General features: G+C 43.1%; 2 protein-coding genes across 8 annotated transcripts in view; one reads left to right on the forward strand and one right to left on the reverse strand.

The window, feature by feature from the left end:
* Positions 1-1,490: 1,490 nt before the first annotated feature.
* On the forward strand, positions 1,491-16,377 carry LOC135294661 (beta-1,4-galactosyltransferase 3-like). 3 transcript variants are annotated; one of them, XM_064410238.1, is made up of 7 exons: positions 1,491-2,483; positions 9,272-9,507; positions 11,105-11,295; positions 11,914-12,036; positions 13,028-13,084; positions 14,703-14,807; positions 15,729-16,377. In XM_064410238.1, the coding sequence occupies exons 1-7, from the start codon at positions 2,246-2,248 to the stop codon at positions 15,868-15,870; spliced, it is 1,092 nt and encodes a 363-aa protein (XP_064266308.1). In that variant the 5' UTR covers positions 1,491-2,245; the 3' UTR covers positions 15,871-16,377. The 3 variants fall into 3 exon arrangements, with proteins under 3 accessions (XP_064266308.1, XP_064266310.1, XP_064266309.1); XM_064410239.1 differs by lacking the exon at positions 13,028-13,084 and having other exon boundaries at positions 1,502-2,483; XM_064410240.1 differs by lacking the exons at positions 11,914-12,036; positions 13,028-13,084 and having other exon boundaries at positions 1,492-2,483.
* A 939-nt stretch (positions 16,378-17,316) lies between these two features.
* Positions 17,317-18,530, reverse strand: part of B4GALT4 (beta-1,4-galactosyltransferase 4) — a 28,102-nt gene continuing 26,888 nt past the window's right edge. For all 5 annotated transcript variants that reach the window (XM_064410242.1, XM_064410241.1, XM_064410243.1 and 2 more), the window contains one exon: positions 17,317-17,950. In XM_064410242.1, coding sequence (XP_064266312.1) covers positions 17,809-17,950 — 142 coding nt within the window. In that variant the 3' untranslated portion in view covers positions 17,317-17,808. The remainder of the gene's footprint in view (positions 17,951-18,530) is intronic.

Below are 18,530 nucleotides of genomic sequence, written 5' to 3' on the forward strand. Positions count from 1 at the left end.
ACAGAAACACGTGCTGGCTGGCTTGTCTGCAGACAGCTGATCTGCCTAGCTGTATTTAGCTTTCCAGTCTGGAGAACAAATATACACACAGGTGAAAATACAGATTAGGGTAGGCTGTTTCCATCTGACCTTGTTCTTCTGCCCAAAAACTGGCACCAGGTGGCAATTTTTACAGCTAAGCCCTGACTGCAAGGAAGTTAGCAGAGCCACTGATGTGGGGCAGCTCTAATGGTTCAGATGCTCCCTTCTCCAAGACATAGGGAGGCATTCATGCTTTGTCCAAATTCTTCCTACGCTGACATTTCCTACTGTGACCCAAGGAGGGATTGCAAGAGAAACATAAAGCACTACTGGTCCTGAAACAATTACCATCTGCAGCCCCAGGTCATACCATGAAAGTCTTGATTCCTTTCTTTGTTTCACAGCTGATGCAGAGATTAATTCTTTCCTGTCCTTGGCATTGTACCTGCTGGAGCTACCAGCAGAACAGCGAGTGTTGCTTTGTTTTATGGAGGGGAAGGCAAGCAGGGTGGGTTTGCTGTGATTGTAGAGGGAATGGCACACGGAGAATGTAAACAGTAGAGGCTCATTGTGGTGTACAAAAAAAGCCACCTTTGTGGCAGCAGTATTGTGTGGATTTCAGTAAAGCAAGACTTTGCCTGGGGAAAAGTTCTCTACATTTTTTATTTAAAAACCCAATTAAGTTAAAATTAAATGTGAAATGATGACAATTTGCATCCAGGCCTTAAGCAATCCACTTTAATTGAATAATGGGTTGTTCTGCACAGGAGAATGACTGAGATCAAGTTTCCCATACATGTGTCTCATACATCTCAGTCCAACTCTGAAGCAAGAGTACTCCCAACTCCTCATGAAAGTGATATCCTTCTCTCCCCCATATTCTTGCCATGCCATCCTATTTGGAAGGCAAACAGCAGCACATGCTTCACAAATCACAGGTAAGACTGGAAGGGACCACTGACGACCATCATGTCCAACCCTCCCGCTCAAGCAGGGTCCCCTAGAGCACGTTCCTCAGGATTGTGTCCAGGCAGCTTCAGAATCTCCCCAGGGAAAGAGACTGGCAGTCTGTCTGGGCAGCCTGTCCAGCGCTCAGTGCTGTGCCTGGTCTGGGCCAGCACTCATGGGCTGGCTGCCGGGCCGGTGGCTGTGCCTTGGAGCGGGATGCTGAGCTCAGGGAGCCTGCTCTCCCTCACAGATTTCCTTTTAACCCTCTCCCCAGTGCAATGCCAACTCTTCTTTGTAGTCATGTAGGAATTTAATCTGTAAAATGTATTTTCTTCTCCTGCATTTAAGCAAAAGCAGGCACATAAGAGCAGACTAATGACTGACAGCACAATCTAAGCCCCATCCCTTTACAAAATCAGCCAGAGAAGAGAGGGGCATAAAAGCTGAAATTTTTCAGGGCAGCATGGCCGTGGCAGAAGGCCTCTCACAGTGGCCAGGCTGCTGTGTTATCCGTTCCACAGAATAGCCTAATGAACCACTTTGGAAAAGACCTCTGAGACCATCGAGTCCAACTTCTGGCCGAGCACCACCACGGCCACCAGCCCATGGCACTGCGCGCCACGCCCAGTCCCTCCTCACACACCTCCCGGGACGGAGACTGCCCCACCTCCCTGCGCATTGCAATGTCTAAATTTCCATTCATCTCTCCCCGGCCAGTTTAATAGCCAATTTAAAGTGGAGACAGCAGTCGGATGTTCATCGAGGAGACGACACAGGGTGCAGTTCAGCAGCCACCCCATCCTTCTCCCTGCTCGCCCACAGCGGCGACCGCTGAGGAAGGGGGGTATGACTACATCTCCCAGCATGCCAGGCGGCAGCACCGCCCGGTCGGGGCCCGCCCTGCTCCGCCCTGCATTCTGGGAGCTGTAGTCTGGCCGGAAGGCGGGCGGGGGAGGGCGGGCGCTGCGCCTGTGCCACAGCGAGCCCGTGCCGCTGGCCCGGGGCTCCGAGCGGGGTGGCTTGGCCGGCTCCTGCCTTCCTCCAGCCCGCCTGGCACAGCTCGCACCGGGAGGGGGAGGTCTGGCTCTCGGCGTCCTGATGAAGCCCAGCTAGGGGAGCACGCTGCCGCCTCAGAAAGTTGGAGGAGAAGAAGGAGGGGGAGGAGGAGGAGGAGGAGGAGGTCTGCCCAGCGATGTAGCCCAGAGCGTGGAACGGCAGCCCGTGGAAGGCAGTTCAGCTCCTCACCGCCCTGATCCTGGAGCATGGGCTAAAAACTATGTTCCTCTCCCGTATGGAAAATCATTGTTTCCTGCTGTTTGTGTTTGTCTTCCAAGCAATATTTATCCTGATCCTCTACCGAGGCGGACCTTCGCGTGTGTTCCGCGGGTTTTTAGAGTCGCCTCAGGTGGTGGATTACTCGAAGCCCCATGATGTGTACACAAACCTCAGCTTGTTCACCCGGGCTCCCCATGAGGACACGATGCCCTACTGCTCGGCGCAGTCCCCGGTCCTGGGTAGGTATGAACCTCCAGAAACCATGGAAAGGTGTGTGGGAGAACCTCTTTCATAGCCCTGAACCTGTCATAAATGTAAGTTGTAGCTTCTTCAAACTTTGAAACAGGTGTGCTGATGTACTTGCACTGACAAAATTTTCTCGTGTTGTTTTTATTGCTTGTGTGAGGAAAAGTATTTTACTGGCCTACAAATTTCCTATATTGAGCGTTTGGTTACATAGATGTCAGCATTGTAGATCAAGAGTGAAAACAGTGCATGGTGATAATATCAAGTTAAAGGCTTTTTTTTTTTTTTTCTTGGCAGTCCTGTGTAAAATGACCCAACGATTCAGAAAATGCATAATATTGACCTCTGACTTCAACTCCTGGGTTCTTTGTCTTAGCCTTATAGCAAACCTCCAGTTCAATATAAATTTATTAAGTTGACTTGAAATCACCTTAAGGAGGATGTATGAGGACGGCACCTTGCTCTTCGTGGTGATCTTCTAGTCTATGATCGTTACACATCATTTAGGCTTGGAAATTTCTCTGTTAGACTTAAAAGTCTGGTCACAGGTTAATTTGTATTCACAGTAGGACCAAACCAGGGCTGATCTTAGAAGCAGCATTCATCCAACTGTGGCAGTTCTAAAACAGCTGAGAAATTTTAAGTCAGTACAAAGTCAAACCTATAAAGCAGGTGTGTTGCCAGTGAAGTCATGGTGCTGCTCAGGCAATAGTGACTCCCTTTGACTCAGCCAGCCAGGAATGGATCAAGTTCCATCAGCATGCACTTAGAGCTGGTTTGGGGCCATCACCTTCTTAGGGTACTGTGTAGTAAGTTACTTTTGTCAGGTTTTTTCATACTGCAAAGGTTTCTGCATGTCTAAATGTTGAATACACCTAGCCTTGGACTGCTGCTCTAGGAAAGCTGATCACTGCACATGGAGCCCAGGAGGAGCACATGGTTGACCTTGGTTCACATGGAAGTTCTGTGGGAAGCCAGTGCTCTTGTGTCAATGTCTTACTTAGGTTGGAGAACTCTGCTGGGACCCTTTGGATGAGCCTGCTCAGACTGCAATCTTTGTAATGATGCCTATTCTTCTGAGATGTTTTCTTCCTTACCCTGTTGCTTACAATTAAATTAAATACACACAGTATGTATGATGAAATTGTAGGATAGCCTTGGGTGTGTGTTTCAGCATTTCCCTCAGAAATGGCTCTTCTAAATCCTGAAATCCTGATAGCACAGAGCCTTTTTGCACAGCTGCTGGGTGTCACGGCCTCCATGCACTGCAGCCCATTCAGTTCTGGGACACTACAATTCCTTGTTCCAGGCTGAATTGTTTTATTTAAAAAAGCACAGCAGAAATGTGACTGCACCTAATTTGTCTCCACTACTGATAAAAATGTCCCCTCTCCTAAAGAGTCAAGACAGCTTTAGTGTCAAAAAGAAAGAACCAAACAATTCTGCACCTTGCCTGCAAACCATCAGATAAGTAAAAGTAGTGACGTATATGGAGGAGGCAGATGCAGAGTAAAATTACACTAATTTGTGCTCTTAGAGCTGGGAAATCTTCTTAAGAAATCTTCTTCTGCCCATCACTGAGTGCTGAGAAGAGGGGAGCGTCCTGCAGGCGGTACTTCAGAGCTAAAATGGAAACATGATGTTAGTCGCAGACAGAAACAAACAGTAAGCTGGAGGGAGAGAAAAAAGCCAACCATGAGACAAAGTAACTGTGTAAGCTTTGCTGTATGAAAATACTGAGTTGAGCATATGAACCATTGTTGAAGTGAAACACAAGTAATTTGGAGCACTGATACAAATTCAGCTTAAGAAAAACGAGGTCTCTGCTACTGCTTAACTTTTGCTCAGTGGTGTTTCCCTCTAAATACAGGATGTAAATTATTACTTCTGTCACTGCATGCAGCCTCTTCTGGGTGTTTGGCTTTTTTCTTAGCTGAGAAGCATGCTGTTTTGTGAGGGAGTTGTCCCTTGTTTTGTACGTGATGGGCACATATGAATTGAGGTATAAATACTTCATAAATGTCTTGAATAGTTGTTGCCATCATCTCTCATGATACTGATGATTCTTGGAAGCATTATATTGCAGAGAGCAATGCCTTTTAATATTAATTTCATCAACTCTATTAAATGAGATTTCAAATCAATTCTTGAGGACTCAGCCTCCTGTTCAGAGCTGGTAATAAGTCACTGTGCCCACTCTAAAGTGTGTTAAAGTACCTGGAAGGATGCCAAATGGCTTAAATGGTTTCTGCATCAGGGCTTTTATGAAGTGCAGCACTTTTTCCATTTATACATACAGTAGATCATTTTGATAACTGTTTGAATGTTAATCAGCTTGCAGCTCATCTGTCTATTTCCTGTCTCCTGAATATGTAGCAACTTGGTTCTTCCAGGACTTCCAAGAATTATAGTATAATTGCTAATCATCTCTGCCTTAGAGGAATTAGGCTTCTGCTGACTAGTGGTACTTTTAAACACCTAGTGGTGTCCACTGAACATTTTGTGACCAACAACTTGAAAAGCATTGCAGGTGTTCACTAATATTGTGAATAAATTACTCGAGTTCCCTGAAAGGTTAAAGTTTCTACACAAGTATCCCATTGCCTGTTTCTTCCTCTTCTGTTTTTAGAAAAGTGAAGTGCTTATATGGCAGGGTTATACTTCGTTAAACATAACTAAGCAGCTTTTAAATTCAAAATCTGACTTTCTCACATTGCATGCAAGATGTCTTGTTTCAGTTTATCTTTTCCACTCATGAGGAAGAAGTTTGGTGCTGGAAGATTTGGCTTTACTGTGTTTTTTTCTGGTTTTGTTTAAAGGGGTACCTTCCTTTGTGCATGGTATGTGCTGAACAAGTTGGTTTGGCCCTCGAGGACTTTAATAGCTGAAAGTTCTGTCTGTAACTCTGCTGTTTATAATTTGCTCATGCTATGGAAGGATTTTTTCCAAGCCCTTCTTATAGCAGTTACTGCCTTTCACTCCCATCTGTCATAACCTTTTCATGAGCAGGACCATCTGTTGTATTAAGTAGCTCCTGCTATATTTTCTAATGCTGCCAGAGTTTCTTCTCTTGGATTGAAAGAGAAATAAAAAGGTGGCAGTGATGAATGCTGAGATTTATTTTCAGGTGCCATTGAGGCAGCCTTGTATTCTATCATTAGAAACTGATGCTTAAATGAAAGCTGTTGGTCTGATTTTTTATTTTTTTCCCAAGCACTGGTAGAATTACAGAGATATGACTGTGTTAATGTAGTGTGTGGTGCTGCAGTATCTGAGTGCAGCACTCACCCATGCTACTGTTCCTGTTTGTTCATCTTGTGTAAGTTCTGATTATTCTGATTGGGCTTGGCAATTACAGCTGCAAACTCTAAATGAGTTCAGAAGTCCTGGATTTAGTTCCATAAGGTATGGTCAAAGTCAGTAGGTCCCCTGATAGGTAAATGTGTTGTCTGGGTAGTGAAGCAAGCAGGGAGTGTGCTGTCACTGGCACCAGCTAACACAGACAGGGAATTGTGAGACCTAGCAGTACACTGAAGTTTCATAGTCATTAAACACCCTCTGTGTGATGGTACAGCCACAGAAACATCTTTGGAACCAGGCCACGGAAAAATTGCTTGGACACTTCAGGGTGTTGATTCTGTACCCTGCCTCAACAGGGATCCTGTGCTTCCTAGTATGTGTAAGATGGATTTTTCTCCTTCTCCAAGGCCGTGCTTTGGCAGTTTTATTTATCCCTCTTTGGTCCAGCCTGCAAGTGCTCTGTTCACATTTGGGATTTAATTGGATTCGATTGCATTAGCCTTTTGTTAGTTGGACGGCAGGGAGACATGAGATCCAGAATGTAGCTTGTAGCCAAGGGGTGTAGGGCAGCCAGAGGTTTTGGGGATGTAAGTCACACTGATTTTTTTTTTTCCTTCCCTTGGCATATTTCTGATTGAGTTTCTGAGCTGATTTGCTTGAGGTGTAGAGAGGCAGTATAGCAGAACACGGTATCTTGAAAAACCTGGAAAACGCAAATGTTACCCTCCTGAATGGTATGCTTGGGTATGGAAGGAGAAAACAGGAGTGAAGCTATTCACATTATCTTACTGGTACCCTTATGTCCAAATTAAGATCTTATTTTTTCTGGAATTTAAAAATTGTTGCTGCAGAATCTTACTCTGCAATACAGAGTTCCAATTGTTCTATAGAAAATAAAACCCTGCCTTTGTGGGATAATAAAAGAGATTAATTCCCTTTCTTATTTTTTCCTTAGAGCAGTGATCTATAGTTTAAATCCTTGAATATAATACTTCTTTAGCAAGCTCCAGTTGTCATCAAATTAGTGGTTAATGGTGCTTTAGGTTGAAAGATCTGATAATCAGCGAGTCCATTAATCTAAACAGCAACATAAACTACAGGTTGATAACATTGTTGGACTGAAACGTGGGAGTCTTAACAGTGGAAAGGGAAACTGCATGCACAGAGGTAGGAAATAACATCATGAAATGTTCACTGTAAATGTGACCTAGGTTCATAGCCCACACAATGATTCTCTGAAGAACCACTCTTCTGTTTCGGGTACAAATATATGGCAAATATATGTACTCTGCTTTCCTGCTGTGGGTAATGCAGTGAAAACCAAATTCTCCTGTATTTTAAATAGTTGGAGAAGGACTGAAAAGTGATGTTTAAGAGTCAGCTATTGCAAAATCTTGCTGACAAGCAAAAGTCAGGCTTTCTTGTTAAAAACAAACCAACAAACAAAAACCAATGAACAAAAGCCATGCAGGGGAATTCAGACCAGATGTTTTTGACAGCATGAGAAATGGGATCAGTGGCTCTTCAGACTGCCCTTCAGGAAATGCCATTTGTTTGTTTCTTGAGGAAGGAAAGGAGACACTTATCAAATACAGGTTTGCTCATCAGAAATGTGAGGTGTGGCAACTTCCTCATAGTAGCGAGATGCTCCCTGGTTCAGAATGGACTCTTTGAATTTTATGGCAAATTTAGTCCTTAAGCCTTGTTACTGCTCTAAAAAACCTAAAACCAACCAACCAACCCCCAAAAAACCCAAATCTCCAAAACCAGTGGAGGGATATTGCTTCCTTCTGCGTCAGTTAAACAGGATGTGGGTGTGGGCAAGCTCAATTTTTTTGTTTGTTTTTGTTAGAATTGTAGCAGAGATTTGAATGCAAGATGGACTGAAAGAAGCATATTCTGGACTCACTTGGTCATTTAGTCTTAAAACATACCTGTACCTTCTTCTGCTCAAATGAAAGCTCCTAAACACCAGGTCTAAATATTTGCTCTCTCTCATGCTTCATTATCAGAATTTATTTCAGTGGTTTCAGAGGGAGTCTCATTTGCAAGGTACTGAAAACCTGATTTAGGGCAGCCATGGTGTTAATTATCAGCTTGGAAAGAAAAGAAAATATTGTTCATAGCTATTAAAAAATAACACCACCAATTACAAACTTGCCTTGCAGACTTCTGGTGTAAAAAAAACCATTTTGCCTTTGGTAGAATGGCCTGCAAAGAATTTTTAAATAGACCTGTCATTTGAAATTGCCAGCTTCTAATTATGATTTGGGTGAAAGTTTTTTTCCTAGTTCATTTAAGCCTTGGATGTTAATCTTGTTCTGCATCTGTGTTTTATTTTCTTAAAAGTTCACAATTGTAGAAAACAATTAAGACAGACTGATTTGTGTATAAATATAAGTATTCTGCTACTTCTGGAAGCTTTTCTCACTACTCAAGACAGGCATTTAGATAATTTAAATTTGTTTATTTATATTGTAACAATGAGGTTTGTGTTAAAATGGGCATTGACATATGGATTCTTTTTCACTTACGACTTGTCAGTATTTTTCCATCTGAAGAATGGAAGGATTCATGTAAAAATGCAGATCTTTTTTTAATTAGGCAAAAAGTCTTGAAGATATCCAGTATATTTTATAATGATATTATTATTTATATTTGTATTATATTTTATATATTTCTATTAAAAACAAATTGCTGAGTAGAACAACAATCATATATAGTTTCTTTTGCTATCCTGTGCCTGTTCCTGAAAATATGACGTCTTTCTTCTTTCTCTTTGTCATCTGCTTCTCTCAACGTTTTGAAGTACTGCCTGCTTATCACTGTGTATAAAATGAAATAATATAGCAAATTCAGCCATTGTGGCATGTGATTATAACATCAAATTGGACTTGAAGTGCTCTTAAAGGTAGAGCTGACATTTTCTAAAGCATTTCTATTCATCCAAGCTTTAAACTGTTTCTCCCCTGACCTGCTGAATATCCACTTGCATATCATTGTCCTTGAATCTCTTCTGAAAGAGGCTTAGAGAAATTTTCCAAATGGGTAGCAAAAGCAGATGTGTCTGTTCATCTTGAATAATTTTCAACGCTGTTTCTTTCAGCAAATCCATTTATTCAAGGATCTCATCTGAGCAACACAAGGCTGTAGTAGGCAGGCAGTCCCAGGGAGAAGCAGCTGCGCTGCAGCCCAGTGAGACTTGGTGGCTGTGCCAGGACTCGGGATGCCTGGCAGTAGTGTGTCCTCCTGGTGCTGAGCTGGCCACCTCTCCCTCCTCCTCTTGCTGTGGAGCAGGACAGGTGGCCAGCAGGTAGCAGTGAAATTTATCATGGAGCCACTTCTGCATGGGTGCTGTTAACTCTTCTCTGGTGGGGCTGCTGTCTGAAGGAGCAAGCATGGGTAGCTGATCTCGTAGGTCTGGGAAAATGTGGAGAAACATCACTGATCTTACTTTTCTTTTTTCTGTCTCTCCTCACAGTTGGTCCATTAACCATCACCTTCAGGGTGCTTCCTAGTGAAAGGATGATCATGAAAAGAAATCCTTTTGTTCAGTCTGGTGGCCACTACAAGCCACCTCACTGCTTTCCCCGCTACAAATCCGCCATCCTTGTGGCCTACAGGAACCAGGAGAAGTACCTTCGCCATCTTCTCTACTACATCCATCCCTTCCTGCAGCGCCAGCAGCTCAGTTACACTATCTACCTGATTCAGCAGGTAAATCCAAAGTCAAATGTGCTTGCTGGGAGGCTCACCTACACCACTCAAGGGCTGGGTTCTGGAGAAGAAATGTGACTCTTCTGATGTGGAAATACTGTTTTATGCATGGGCTGAGAGGAGGTCAGATGGCTGTCCCACCTCCACGACTGCTAAGGATTGAAATACCATACCACTTGTCAAGATCATCATTCTGCTGTTAATTGGTTCTGTTGTAGTTTGGTTTTTTTCCTGGGGGTATAAATTTGTCACTAAGTGGTTGTGTTGGTTTGAAAGTAAACCAGCCGGAGAAATGAACCCCCACAAAATCACCTTGAGAAAGATTTCAGATCAGAATTACAACTTAATGGAAAGATTGCAATAAATGCATTAATACAGAAACACTGGCTTAAAGTGACAAAGTCAGAGTATAGCCTGTACCCCTGTTGGTCAGGATGGTGGTCACAGTCTGATTAAGTGGTGGCTGCAGCGTTGAAAAAGGTGGTCCTGCAGAAGGTCTGGTCCTCCTCTGGGTTCCTCAAGCAGTGGTGGTGTCCCAAGTGCCAAATCCCCAAATTGAAATTATACGTGGTCAGCTTCAGGTGGTACCTCCCCCAGGACAGGGAGTTTCACAATGGAGTGATGTAGTCCTGTGAGGGACACAATATTTTTGGAGTCCTTGGCGGTGGTTCCTGGTGCCAGGTGTTCTGCTGGTGCCATTGAGTTCATGATGGCCTCTTCGAGGAGACCCTTCAGGATGGGTGGGACTGCTGCTTCACCGGAGGGAGGTACCACAGCTGAGTCACCGGTGTGAAGAGAAGGAAACACTGTCCTGCCTTCCAGGGCTGCCTCTTTTTTCCTTATGTAACACCCAGCTGTAGCCTGAGGGGTGGCTGTGCACTGGGCAGCTGCTGTAAATGGCCCTTCTTTAAGAGTTTGTCTGAAAATGCTGTAGAGGAAAGTAGAATACAGAGTTTGGTTACACCCCACGGTAGCACTTTCCTTTTGTAACCCAGGACAGTGGTAACTTTTGTTTTCCTCTTTTTGAGATTCGCATGTGGTTTGTCAGTGTGACTACTGAGCAAAACCTGGAGACTAAATGCTGAAGTGAAGCTGGATATTTTCAGTCTGTGAATATAAACATGTGGCACGGCCCTGCTGTGGGGCAGCCTGTGCCTCAAGGTCAAATAGCCTTTTGACATAGACTGGTGTTGCAAAAGATCAGTGACGAGGGGGCAAGTTTCGGATCCATCAATTAAAACCAGTATTGGGAGGGCAAAGAAGCTTTTTTGTTTGACCAAGATCTTTTTCTCATTTGTAAGTTTTAGTAAACAGTAGTGGGGGCAAAAGTGTTGCTGTGCAAATGTGCACCTGAGGATTGGCTTATGGGTCTCTTGAAAGCTGCCAGCAGTGCATAGACCCTGACGTAGCAAAGCTGACAATTGTTGAGAATGTTGTGAAGAGGATGGGTGACATTTTCAAAGTTGGGAGCATGGAATTTGCAGCCAGTATTGATTAATTCATTTGAATAAGGCTTTTGGACTAAAACAAATTTTAACAGAGTTATCTAACAACATGTTTGTTGTTTTGGTGAAGAAATGTAGTTTTTCTTTTCCAGGCAGGGACTGGTTCATTTAACCGAGCAAAGCTGCTTAATGTTGGTGTCCGGGAAGCCATGAAGGATGAAGAGTGGGACTGCCTTGTCCTGCATGATATTGACCTGGTGCCTGAGAATGATTATAACCTGTACATTTGTGATGAATATTATCCCAAGCACATGGCCAGTGCCATGGATAAGTTTCAGTACACGTAAGTGCCTCAATTTGCTTTCTGTGGGTATATTCCAGTTGGTTCACTTCCTGTTAAGAAAGTATGGGTGGGAGCAGTGAAAGACACAACCTTTATGAGGTTTTCTGTGTGTTAGTTTTGCAGTAGTTACTTCCTAGAAAAGGATATTTTTGACCCAGGCACGCAATCTTGAATGTTTCCTTTCCTGTAGTTCCCTGTTCCACAGTTAGCTCAGCTTGCCAAATGACTGGCAGGATTCTGTTTGACTTTCCTTCAAGAAAAAAAAGTATAAGGTGGGAATATTGGATCATGTGGAATATGATGTGGTAGGTTACGGGTATTTTAAACTGATCCAAGATACGAATTTTGAAACCAGCTTTACTTTGGTCAGTTCTGGGGGAAGGTGTTGGGAAACAATGAGGGGAATGGAACATGATGGGAATTACACTGGGTTTACTGTTTTGGGGTTTGGCATTGTCAAGACAGTGACTGCAAGTATGCAATTAATGTATGTGTGACTTAGATCACACTGTTAGTTGTGGAGGACAGGCATTAGCCTTCAGTAGTGAACTCTGGTTTTTGGTGGTTGGGGTTTTTTTGGAGGGTGGTGTTTGTTTGCCTGTTTGTTTTCTCTTTTAGTCTGCCATACAAGTCCTTTTTTGGGGGCGTGTCTGCTCTGACTCCAGAACATTACATGAAGATGAATGGGTTTCCCAACACATACTGGGGTGATGGTGGTGAAAATGATGACATTGCTACAAGGTACCAATGCACAGGACAGGCTTGAAATGGATCTAAGCTGGCAAGTGAAGCATAGCAGCACCCTAGGAAAGGAACCAAAAACATTGCTCCTTAATGTACTTGCAGTACCATTGGGAATGCTTAATGTCAGAAGATGCTCAGAACCTATGAATCCAATCACTGTGTTCTGGGAAAAGGAAGCTTTCTCATTTCTGGGGAGCAGAATGTTATTTCACATCCTTGTGCCTTCAGTGCAAGGGGTTGGAACTGCTTGTAGTTGACAAGTGCCACCACTGATGTCGACAGCCCCAAGGGAGGGAAGGAATCTGCAAGCTTGACAAATAAGACGGTGCTTAACTAATTCTCAGACAGTTGGGAGTTTAAGTTAAGTGCATTTAGGCTACTCAAAGTGTTACCTAATCACTGATACTTGGGACTAAGGAGCACGAGGAATTCTACCTTTTGTCTGCAGTGCTGGGTGATGGAGGAGCCTGTGTACCAGTGTGAGTCAGTGACAGCAAGAGTTGATGGTTTTTCTTGTACTTTGGTTGCCATGGCAGCAGCATTCTATAGATGAGTTTAGTTCCAGGTGCTCTGCCTAATGTGAATTCTTCAAGTACAGAATCATGGCTGCAGCTTCTTTATTCAGCTTTGGAATTGCACTGTGCACCTTTATGATCCTGCACTGAGGCAGGCTCATGGGGAGTTTATAAAACTAAACTGACCATGGAAGCCTTTGTTATTTTTGTCTTGCATAATGTGACAAGTTACAGGGTTTTTTTCAAGGCAGTATTCATCTGGGAATTGAAAGCCAGATTTTTCTAATATAGAATTCCTCCTTTGCCTTTCAGAGAAAGCCAACTAATAGGTTGTATGGTTGTTTAGAGAGTCAGCATTTATGAAAGGAATAGAATGCCAGGAAAATAGATCTTTACATCAAGTACTACAATGCTGGATCTATTCAGCTGTTCTTAGTATAGCTTAGGCATCTAATTTGGTTTTTGGTACCCAGGGTGGAGTCATGCCAGTTATGCATAGGAGTGCACTTCTTTGAAGAGAATCCTGGAAGGCAAGTGAATTCTATAGCTCCCAGAATAGCCCTTTCTGGAAGGAAATTAGAGCCTATGTTTTCAGAGAAAACTTACACTAATGATTAGCCATGTTTTGGCCCAGAGATACATGGAGGCTGTGGACAATGCCTGTTAATGATTTATTCACATTCTGAAGTCTCAGCCTGCAGAAGTTAGGAATGAACTGGCTGTTCTTCAATGACCAGCTGGGATCTGGATTTTAGGAGGTGCTCGAGCACTTCTTACCATGTAGCAAAAAAATCAATGAAAAATTTTTTTGACATTTTAATGTCCAGTTTTTAAAAATTCTGTGCAAAGATGATTTTTTTTTTCCTGGGATACTGCTTATTAAAAGCAGAGTTAATGAAAAAAACTGCCAGCTGCTACTTATAGTCACCAGACTGCAGTACTCTGTAATACAAGTTGCAGCAAATACCAGGATCTACCTTCTATTAGAAGTAAACACTATTCTAATTGGAGCCACTCATGTGTTAACATTTTCAACTACAGGAAAGTCTCTTGGACTCTTCTTAACATAAATGAATGTATTAACTATTCAGTTTTATTCTTATTTGCAAAGCAAAAAGCTGTAACAGCAAAGCTAGTTTAGTGTTCTTGCTTTTTTGTCTCGTTATGATTGAATGTGCCATAAGCTTATGTTCAGAAAACAAGAAACTTGTCTAAAACTCCATGTGAAATAATGGAACTACAACACTGTCAGTGAAGTGTTATAATCATCTGATGGCTCTAGCCTAACAAATATTTTCAGTTCTGTAGCCTTTCAGCTTTATAACATTCCTGCTGTATCAGATCCTGATGGAATGCAGTCAAATGCTGCACACATGCCAGTTAGATAACCTCAATTGAGCAAACATTCGTTCTTACATTCACAGGAATTTTCTCTGCCTAAGGGCTGTCCTGTGATAACAGAGATTTGGTAGCTGTAGCACTATTGAAGGCACTTTTTATTGGCAAAGTAACATAGGTGCTATCAGCAGTGGGCTGTGAGTTGCTTGAAAGTCACCCAAAATGCTGGGCTTAGAAGCTCTGTTCCTGGAATTCTGAGCCTTCAGTCCCTCTTATCTAACTGTACTGTACTGAGTTTACATATGTTTGTCTGGTGCCTGTATTTATCCCTAATCTTTTATGAACCAGTCTAATCAGGCCATCTGAATGAATGGCACTTCTCAAAGAACAGGGAGGCTTAATCTGGTTTTGAAACTCAGGACTGGCTTCCTTTCAGAAACTGCAAGTTTGAGGTCTTTTTTATTTTCTTTTTTTTTTCTCCTTAAAGTTTAAGTGATGGACCTCTAGGCAGCAAAAGCTCTGCTCTGAGGAGGAAGTGGAATAATGCTCAGATTCAGGGGAACTGCTCTTGAATGCTCTTTATGTTGTAGTTCATTCCCTGCTTGCTCTAATCCCCTTGTGCCCTGTCAAAGTGCACTGCAGCTGGGAGCTTTCTAGACCAAGCCTGGCCTACAGCCTGCTAGAGAAGGTCATGTGGCCCTGTGCTGCTTCTGCACCTTGTTTTTATTGCATTAGCACTGAAAATCATCTGTGACCATAAACCTGGAAGTGGCATCTCTGTGCCTAAGCAAACACTTTTGTGTTTTAAAGGATTCACTTGGCAGGAATGAAAATAGTCCGGACATCCCCTCACCTTGGCCGCTACCGAGTGATGGACTACAGTGAAGAGACAGAGCTCCAAGAGCCTTGGAGGAGGTACCTGGTGGGGCTGGGGGCTACTCTGGGCCTTGTGGCAGGTTGGCTGTTGCTGTCATCTTCCCCAGCACAGGCTACGTATGCCTCATGTCACTGCTGCTTTTTCTGCTTTAGGAATGCTATTTAAAAGCAGCCCTCAGTCAGTTTCAACTGAATCATTTGGCTCCTGTCTTCACATTTGAAGGGTTTCTCCTAGTTTCCTGCCTTTTCCTCCTATTGTGAAGGACGCATGCCAGCTAGGAAGCTAACACATAGATTTAAACATGAAATTGTATAGGAAGTAAAACTTAAAGAAAAAAAAAAATACTGTCTTATAAATAGGGAGAATTCAGTTTGAGGAGGCACTGTGTTACAAGTTCCCAATATTAAAAGCTTGCTGTTCAGTCTGTGTGGAATTACAACATGCCATTAAAATAGTGGAAAGCAATATTCCAGTTTGAAGACATGAGAAAGGTGCTATGAGAGACTTGATCAAAGACTGTTTTATATAGAAGAGCTGGAGGAGGGTGTTGGGTCAAGTGTGGTGGAGGCTTCTCATACCAGCAGTGCAGATTTCTCTTTATCATCTCAAAACTCAGGTTTCCATAACAACCCTGTCAAAAACCTACCTACAGCAGCCTGTGTACACTGTGGCTGCAAACTTCTGCGTTGCGCTCCCAGCTCTCTGTAAGCTGCTGACAGCTTCTTGGTTTTTGGAGACTCTAGCTGCCACCTCGCTGGGCTCCCTCTCTGATCAGGGTCCAGTCCAAATTGTCCTCCTTGTTTGGAATAGTCAGTGGTGAACTCACTCTAATCTGTTCAGTCTGTATCGTGGGAAGAATTGTCTCAGGGCTTTTCTGCCCTCTGGAAGACTTTCTTCTGCAGCTTCAGCTGCAAATGTTACCTTCCTTCTTCTAACTGCAGGTATTCTTCCTCCCTCAGGCCTCCTTCCCAACACAACACCAGAAAAACATGGAAAGCTGATGGAATGAATACATTACAGTTCAGGCTCCTTTCCAGGACTAAGCATCCTCTTTATACCAAGATCACTGTGGACATTGGATATGTTCCCCCATTTTCTTAAGAGACTAAAAACAAAAGCAGAGGTTGGGTGCCACGTGGGCATTCAGCCAGTCCCTCCCGTTTTCCTGTGGCATCTGTCCCACCTGAGATTAACCCTTTTGCCTTTCACTTTTCTTCATTGTTTCAGGTTTAGAAGAGGCTCCAGGAACTGGGTATGACAGCTACTAAACAGTCTGTGGCTTACTGTAAAAATTGTCCAGGTCACTGTAAAACTGACTCCTGAGCCATGTCTATGGCAGTAAGCCAATCCAAGCTTTCTGGAACCTTTGTCCAGGAGCTGGATAGCTCTGTCCTGCCTTGTACTTAAGTGTTAATTGGGATGCAAGCCATTCTGTCAGATTGGCCTCTGACGTGCTGTATTATGAGGTGTTGAAGCCATTTACAGTTCTATAAATATCTTTTGTGAATTTGAGTAAAATAAATGGAGTTATATGTTTGGCGTAAAGAATTTTATAGAATACTGAATAAGAGTGTAATAAAAGAGAAAATTGCCCTGAAACCAGACAAACCAGAGTTTAAATCCCTGATTTTTTTTTTCTGACCCAAACCACCACTGTTGAAATTGTTTTATTGTAGCTGCAAGTAATGCAGACTGAGTGGGACCTGAGGCTGTCACCTAGTCTAACCTCCTGCTCAGAGCAGGGAAATTAATCTACTACTACAGCTGTTGCTCAGACATTAAGTATCATTCAAGGCTGAGCTGTCTTCAATATAAAATACTTGAGAGTAATTAAATACTAGTTTTTCCTCAAGGTCAAACATGTCAACAGTGGAACTGTGACCTGGCAGGAATGCATTTGTACTTACCTGACTGTGAGACTGACACAGTCAGCCCAAACCCTTGCCCTTGCTGTAAACCTACTTTCTCTGCCAACTCAGTCTGTAGCACTGCCTGTCAGGTCCAGTTATTTTGAGAGTGTGACACAGGGTATTTTGGCTTGTTCCTTGAAGATACAAAAGCTCCTTCACCACTGAAAAGCTGCATCCATGCCACTATACTTAAAAACATTTCGTTTCAGTCTTCTCCACAATTGGAATAATGTCCTAAAAGAAACCCTTGCAAGCCTGGCTTCACATCTACAGTAAAGACAGTTAAATACAATGCAGTAAGTCCAGTGCTCTAATCAAGACTTCTGCACAAATCCAGCAGCACAGTGGAACAGCTGGTTATCCACAGCCTTTCACCTGTTTCTTAAGCAAGACTCCGAGCTGATGATGGCCTGGGTCTGTATACAGATCCACGCTCTGCTAACAGTGTGGCCCAAAGCATTAAAATATGTGGAGCAGAATGTCTCCCCCTCCAACACAGCTGGCCACTGCCTTTCCTTCCTGATCCCTGGAGAGCAGCAGGCATCCTGCTGCAGAATGAGACTGATCACTGCCACGGGACATGGCAGCAGTCCCTCAGTAGGGGACACTGTGGTGTGAAGGATGAGACACTCTGGAGTTCAGTGGAGTGCATTTATTGAGAAATTTGTTACATCTCCTTACCCATTACCATTACTGCCCTTCCCTCACACATAAGCAGTTTTTCCTTAGGCCGGAAAAAATTAACTTTTCTCATCAACTTTGTAGTTCTTGAAGAGTTATTGTGCTTTTAATAAGACCACAAATAACTTTAGAAAGAGTTGCAAAATGAAATATTTTTTCAGGGAGTTGGTTCAAGTCCTTGGACCAGCTCAAACAAGGACATATTTTCTAATGTCCCAGAAAAAAAGTGCATAGAAGAACACAAGGACCTGTCCCTTGGGTCAGTCCATAACTCCAGTCCTCACAAAAGGAAACTCTCAACCACTCAATGAGATGCTGTGAAGGAGCACTTTACTTGCTCCTGTGCTACTGAAGGACTCTTCCAAGCAGGTGCTGGAAGTCATCTGCTCTAACAGCAGCCACAAAGGAGATTTGTTGCCATTTCCTTTAACTTGGGAGGTGCTGGCCCCTATGAGACCTTGGGCTGCACACTGAAGTCCACCGTGATGTTGATGTACAGTGGGTTGTGTTCCACAGAGAGCAGTTTATAGGAACAGGAATTCAGGCCATCTGTCTTCCATGTTCTAGAGACCTGACGGAGAAGCTTCATCCTGAGGACAAAGAGGAGAAAAACCTTCACTGACATGCACTGGAGTTTTGAGCTCTTTCCCAATGGTAGTAAGTTTGGAAGCAAAGCTACTGCTGGTTTTTGTCTACTGGAAATACAAAGTTGTTGCAGTGGATGTTCCAAGTGTGGGGACACGAGGCTTGACTCCATTTTTCTCAGAAGGCTGATTTATTATGTTATATATTATACTAAAATACTACATTAAAACTATGCTAAAAGAACAGAGAGAGAAGAATGATCAGAAGGCTACAAAGAACAAGAATAGAATAGAATGCATAACAAAATCCTGTGACTGCTCACAGCCTTGGCACAGGTGGCTGTGATTGGTCACTAACTGAAAACAATCCACATGGACCAATGGAAGATGCACCTGCTGCATTCCACAGCAGCAGATAGTTATTGTTTACATTTCTTTCCTGAGGTCCTCAGCTCTCAGGAGGGGAAAAATCCTAGGAAAGGATTTTCCATAAAATATCATAGCTACACAAAGTTGTTCCTGTTTTCAGCACAATCACATATGGCAAGAAAAATCCTTTAGGTCAATCTCTGAAATTGTGCTTTAA

The sequence above is a fragment of the Passer domesticus genome, chromosome 2, assembly GCF_036417665.1.
Source record: "Passer domesticus isolate bPasDom1 chromosome 2, bPasDom1.hap1, whole genome shotgun sequence".
NCBI classification, from domain to species: Eukaryota; Metazoa; Chordata; class Aves; order Passeriformes; family Passeridae; genus Passer; species Passer domesticus.

Bases quoted from the DNA above. Each gene is read 5' to 3' on its own strand.
- LOC135294661 (XM_064410238.1), top strand. From the start codon at position 2,246: ATGTTCCTCTCCCGTATGGAAAATCATTGTTTCCTGCTGTTTGTGTTT. The intron at 9,508-11,104 runs GTAAATCCAAAG...TTTCTTTTCCAG, and splicing joins CTATCTACCTGATTCAGCAG to GCAGGGACTGGTTCATTTAA. The intron at 13,085-14,702 runs GCAAGTGAATTC...TGTGTTTTAAAG, and splicing joins TTTGAAGAGAATCCTGGAAG to GATTCACTTGGCAGGAATGA.